Source organism: Miscanthus floridulus, chromosome 8 (genome assembly GCF_019320115.1).
Source record: "Miscanthus floridulus cultivar M001 chromosome 8, ASM1932011v1, whole genome shotgun sequence".
Lineage (NCBI taxonomy): Eukaryota > Viridiplantae > Streptophyta > Magnoliopsida > Poales > Poaceae > Miscanthus > Miscanthus floridulus.
In genome coordinates, this window is record NC_089587.1 from 220,450,034 (window position 1) to 220,456,804 (window position 6,771).

Below are 6,771 nucleotides of genomic sequence, written 5' to 3' on the forward strand. Positions count from 1 at the left end.
GATGGAGCACCACAACCAACTGATGATGTTGAGGCATAGCACTAGTGGTGAACAGGAGCCTGACGTGGAGCTGTCCCTGTCACCATCTACAGCATCGATGGGACTCGCATGAAGGAGAAGAAGGATGCAGCGGTCCTAGAGGGCTTCTTCTCCTCGATTTTCTTCCTCTTTCTCTCTCTCTCTCTTCTCTTTTTCTGATGTAACCTGCATCTTTCCCTTCTTCTATAAAAGGGGAACACAACACAACATAACACAAGGACATAGGCACGAGCACACGACTGAGCAGCTAAATGGACTCTCAGCACTTTTCAATCATTCCACCAGAGACCTAGGATCTGCTCCCTATCTCGCCCATCTGTAACCCCTACTATAGATAGTGCCGGTAACACAAGCAGTAGCAGACTGGACATAGGGATGTTCTGCCGAACTAGTATAATCCTTATGTCTTCCGAGCACACCATTCGAAAGCGATCGACTCCTTGGCTTTGACTACGGGAGGCTAAAGTGCCAACTCAATGCCTTCCTAGGACCCCGACCGTCCTGAGAGGAGCTACACTGCCTTACTTTCTACATCACCAATGCCATGATGCAACTCGCCAGAGGGGAACCGCTCTCCCTAGAACACCTCACCCGGGACGCCCTAGCAACGTTCCCGTTCGGTCTACGTAATGCTGCGGGGACCGTTGGCCATCTCGTGGCGTAGCACATGCACCCATCCCCTATGAACGATGAGTTTGTGGGGATGACCGGATACATCGCGGAATGTTTCCACGACCTTCTCACGAGAGATTTAGAGTCGCTCTCTGACTCTAACTCTAGCAGGGAGAGCCATCACCCCTCGTGAGAATGTTTTATGGCAGGTACCCCCAAGGGATGCATCGAAAGCGTCCACGAGGGAGGGGCTACCCCACAAAATGACCTCAACGATGAGGTCGAGGAAGATGTAGAGGCCCTTCCTCGCTGTGGGTGGAACAACTAAGGGCACGGCACTAGGAGCTCGAGGATACACGACTCTAACTCAAGTAGAAGCACGCAGAGCTCGAGCGGGAGCTCGAGCATCATGGAGACGATGGGTGTGCGCGCACCATGGCCTGCGATGTGAACCAGAGGATCATTAAAGACGATGGAGCCCTCCCCACTTCGCCCGAGCAAGCCAAAACATCGCTGCCATGGTGGCCTTGCTCCGAGGGCTCCTAGAGCTCATGATACCCGAGGATTGTTGGGGCCATCACAAGATCCGCATGATGCTCGAGCACACGGTAGTGCAGCAGGCGGAGAGCTTGCTGTCTTAGTGATGCGAGCTCGACAACCATTAGCACGCACCCTCGAGATGACATGTCAAGGATGCGTCTGTCCACTAGGCACTGCACGACGGTGGTGGGCATGCTGCGGCCTCGGTGCATGAGCGTCTCGGCCTCCACCATGACGCACGTAACACCCTAGATGCCCATAGGCATGGATGAAGCAAAAAGAGAGAGGAAGCCAGTTGTGTCTACCACCCTCATCATGGTGGACACTATGATAGTGGCGAGGACCGGAGCTCGAGCCCAGACCTTAGTCCTTCGGCCGACACATCCTCAATGCCGCCTTCCTACCACGGTACCGATCGCCGACCAATATTCTAAAATAATCCGGGGAAACAAACCCTAGACTGTGGCTCGAGGATTACTGGCTTGCTTGCCAAGCCGGTTGAGTGGATAGTGACAATTTTATTATCTGCAACCTTCCATTGTTCTTGGCTGATTCAGCGTGAACATGGTTGGACCACCTTTCGCCCAACCGAATTCAAAGTTGGGCGAACCTAAAGAAGATTTTTGTCAGAGACTTCTAGGGCACCTATATGTGTCCTAGGAACCTGTGAACCACCATGGAGCTCCTCGACATCACCACCAGCCATGCCTCGAGCGATGAGGTGGTTAGAGCAATTTTCAACCATCCTAAGGGCAAGGCGAAGCAGGACGAGGATGCTAGCGAAGGCACCTCCAACCGCCCCAACAAGAAAAAGAACAAGCAGTGGTGCGAGTGCTTGCTCGTGGCCGCTGTCGACCGCAAGGGGGGTCGAAAGCCCATTGAGGGTACCCCAGACCACTTTGAGAAGCTGCTCGAAGGGTCATGTCTGAACCATGCCTTCTCCATCAAGCACCTATACAAAGACTATGCCCTCATGAAGCGGTTCATGTTTGGTGGCTCCAAAAAGGGTGAGCATAGGAAGGAGCCCAAGCCAATGGCAAACAACATCGAGGGGAAGGACAACTACTTTTCGACGCTAGATGGCTGCCTCATGATCTTCGAGGGGTCGGCGGCCTATGACTCCAAGTGCAGCCAGAAGCTTGCGTGCAGCGAGGTCTATGTGGCCGAGCCGGCCACACCTTTCTTCCTCTGATGGTCGGAGTCTGCCATCACCTTTGATTAGATCGACCACCCGGAAAGTGTCCCACAGCCGAGAAGATACCCACTCGTGGTTGACCCAATCGTTGACACAAAGCAGCTCACCAAGGTGCTGATGGATAGAGACAACGGCCTCAACATCATGTATGCTAAGACGCTCGATGCCATGGGCATCGATCGATCGTGCATCTGACCAACCGGGGCATCTTTCCATGGCATCATGCCTGGAAAGCAGGCCATGCTGCTCGGGCAGATCGATTTGCCCATCACGTTTAGGAATCTAACCAATTATAGGACGAATACCCTTACCTTCGAGGTGGTCGGGTTTCACAAGACCTACCATGCCATCCTAGGATGTCCATGCTATGAGAAGTTCATGGCCATCCCTAACTACACCTATCTAAAGTTGAATATGCCAGGTCTACATGGGGTCATCACCGTCAGCACCTCCATCCAGCGCACCTACGAGTGCGAGGTTGAGTGCTACGAACATGCTGCGATGATTGTCGCCTTCGAAGAGCTCACGGACATCAAGGAGGAGATCATTGAAAGAGCACCTGACCCCAAGCGGTCGACTGGGTCTTTCGAGCCTATAGAGGGTGCCAAGGAGGTCCTCATAGACCCTAGCAGCTCCAAGGGCAAAGTGGTGTGCATCGACACCACACTTGCCTCCAAATAGGAAAGCACGCTCATTGACTTCCTCCGTGCCAATAGAGACATCTTTGCGTGGAGATTCTCGGACTTGCCAGGCATTCTGAGAGAAGTCGCCGAGCATGCCTTGAAGATTAGGTCAGGCTCCAAGCTAGTGAGGCACCGCCTATGTCGCTTCGACGAGGAGAAGCACAGGGCCATCTATGAGGAGATTGTGAAGCTTTTGGCAGCTGAATTCATCAAGGAAGTGTATCACCCTGAGTGGTTAGCCAATCCCGTTCTTGTAAGAAAAAAGAGTGAGAAATAGAGAATGTGTGTTGATTACACGGGTCTTAACAAAGCTTGTCCAAAGGATCTATTTTCTTTGCCGCACATAGATCAAGTAGTCTACTCAACCTCAGGGTGCGAAACCCTTTGCTTCCTTGATGTGTACTCCGAATACCATCAAATCATGATGAAAGAGTCCGACTAGTTCGTGACATCTTTTATCACCCTGTTTGGATCGTTCTGCTATGTCATAATGTCGTTCGGTCTAAAAAATGTGGGGGCTACATATCAGCGTTGTATGCTCAAGTGTTTCGAGGACCTCATTGGGCGAACCATTGAGGCCTACGTAGACAACATCATGTTCAAATTCAAATAGGCTGACCAGCTCATAGCCAACCTAGAGCCTATCATTGTCTTACAGACTTTTGACTGCTGCACATGGGGGACTGACAACTCGGGAAGTCTATCGAGTGTCCTCGAGGAACCCCAAATTATAGATGACATTATAGTATTACAATAGTTTGTACAAATACATAAATATGTTTCATCAGAGTAAATGGCGAAAGTCTTACAAACCATAAGTTTACAAATTGTTCGTTAAGTTATTACATAACTTGTAAGCTTTAGCCAACTATGCAGTAGGGTAGCATGACAGGTACCACTATGCAACACTCAATGGGGTTCCACCCTACTCGAGGGTGCACAACAAAGTCCTCCTACAACAAGGGATTAACAAACCCCGAGACGAGTGTTGATCGACGATTCCTCACCTCCGGTGAGGTCATCAACGATGGCAAGGACACCAACATACTCAGGGCAAGACAACACATCGATCTAGGGCATAAAACGTATAGCTAGGGTTATGAGACGAGCTCGACACCAGCCATGGTGGCTCAGCGGTGCTCTAGCATGATGGACCAGCCCAATGGCATGAACCTCAGCGACGTAAAGGCCACCAGTGCACTCAACACGCTCATGCAAACATGCTTGAGGGGTCAATTGAGCATGGGCGACTAACTACTCTCATGACCGTGACTGTGGTGGCTTGGCACGGTAGAGAATGTCAGCACGGTGACATTCTGGCCATACGAGCCTGGTAGAGCCTAAACGGATAGCTAGGTTAGCTTTAGGAGCTCACCACGACTTCGGTGCTCCTGCGGGTTGAGACGGAGGCGAGGCAGAGCTGCACGGTCGGTGGTGAGGATGATGGCGGTGACATGAACTCACTTCGCGGTGGCATTTCGGTGCATCTAGAGCTTGAGTTTGGACACACAAGCAGCTATGTGCTGGTTGCGCACGGAGCGGTGCTGGAGGGTGGGGGCTCACCAGTGAAGCAGATAGGCATGCCGGCTACCGATCATGAACAGTACCACCTGAATCTCCTTCTTCTTCTCTCTTTTTCTCCAGATTCCATACAGAAACTTGATGATCTTCCTTAATAAAACTTGTTCATCTTGGTGCAGGGTTTAACTTTTCTTAAGGAACCAAACTCAGATTCCCAATAGAATGAGAGATCCAAGTTAGGAACCAGAGCACTTTGAAACTTAACTTTGAAAATTCAGTTAGGGTTTGAAAATTGATTTGGTTAACTATCTTAGGGATTTAACCAGTGATTAATCAACCAGGAAACCTATCAATCAATAGTTCCATCTTGTAGTACAAACTTTATGCTAACAAATGATACTAATGTTTGAACAATTTTATTTATGAATTTCATTTTAATAAATACTCCAAAATTGAATTCCTTATTGATTCCAAGACTTGGCCAATAATAAGTGCTGGATTCTAATCCTGATTTCAAATTTGGAGCTAAATTTTTAAATGTTGGGACTTGAATCCATACCCTACACTTGACACTAGTGGGAAGCACATACATTACACCTCAAAGTTTATTAGGGCATAATTTCAAGTACTTTAGTGAAATTCCAAAATAGAAGGTCACAAAGTACCTTAAAAGAATTTTTGGGTCTCAACACATTTCAACACACATGCATTGCATTGCTAATCAAATAACATTTTTAGTGGATGCAAACTTGATTGACTACTATGAGTGATTACTATGCATGATGATGACATGATCATGTTTTAGTGATGCTTAACACTAGGGGTGTTACAGCTCCTCCCCCCTTGCAGAAATCTTGTCTCGAGATTAAACAGCTCCTAAAGCCTAGGGTTAAGTAATGGAAAAGGAAACATGTCAAACACCTATTACAAACATGGTTTCTATAAAACAACAAAGGATATTACATGGTTACATCAACTTTTTAAAAGGAAGATTACAACTGTAGAGAAGTTGGTAACCTAAGCAGATGCAAGGAAATATGGATGATTCTCTCTTAGATAATCCTCTAATTCCCACGTAGCTTCCTCTTCTGTATGCTTGTTCCACTGAACCTTACAGAACTTGATTGTTCTCCTTCGGGTGACTCAGTCTTTCTGATCCAAGATCCCAACAGGATGTTCTGCATAAGTTAGATCTGGTTTGAGTTCAACTCCTTCAATCTCAATGGCCTGCTCTGGCACTCATAAACACTTTTTCAACTGAGACACATGAAACACATTATGCATGACTGATAAATGTGTTGGTAACTCAAGATGATACGCTACTGGTCCACACCGTTCTATAATTAGGAAAGGACCAATGTAACGTGGTGCTACTTTCATCAGTGATACTTTCAGATAAACATAATCTCCCACTTTGAAAGCTAACGGTTGGCATCTTTTATTAGCATAACTTTTCTAGCGAGACTGTGCTGCTTTCATATTTGATTGAATAACCCGAACCTTTTCTTCAGCCTCTGTGGGGGTATAACCCCGGATACCCACGATAGACTACATGGGCTACGCCTCTAGGGGTGGTCCAGCCCATAAGATGAAGGCTTATGGTGCATGGTACTGCTCGGCGTGTATCACAATTCGCAAGTCATCAGGGGCGATATCCTAAAGATGCTACGAGATCTGTTAGGATATGTTCGATCCCTTGATTCCTGTAATATGTTATTACTTACCGATTATCTCCTAGATATAACCGACTTGTAACCCTACCCCCCAACTATATAAGGCGGGTAGGGGACCCCCTCAAACGACACATAATATCATATGATAGCTAATATAAACTAATAGACCATAGGAGTAGGGTATTACATCATGCTGACGGCCCGAACTTGTCTAAATCTTGTGTATCTATTGCCTTCTTGTTCTTGATTACGCGCACCACTATCGATCAATCTATCTTCGTGAGATACCCCTTGGAGGACTACCGATGATATTCTATCGACAGTTGGTGCGCTAGGTAGGGGTGTGCGTGCTGTTTCCATGATGAACAAGATGGTATGTTTTGCAGGCTCTTCGTCCTCTCCAAAGCCTGACCAGATCTTCAAGGTTGAATCGATCTCCTAGGTCATCAATGCTGACAGAGATGGAGAGATCATTGAGCTGATGCAGATCAACTCTACGACGACCACA

General features: G+C 47.8%; 1 protein-coding gene across 1 annotated transcript; it reads left to right on the plus strand.

Moving 5' to 3' along the window:
- Nucleotides 1–2,608: 2,608 nt before the first annotated feature.
- On the plus strand, nucleotides 2,609–3,067 carry LOC136470676 (uncharacterized). The gene has a single exon (XM_066468432.1). The coding sequence runs from the start codon at nucleotides 2,609–2,611 to the stop codon at nucleotides 3,065–3,067; it is 459 nt and encodes a 152-aa protein (XP_066324529.1).
- Nucleotides 3,068–6,771: the final 3,704 nt, after the last annotated feature.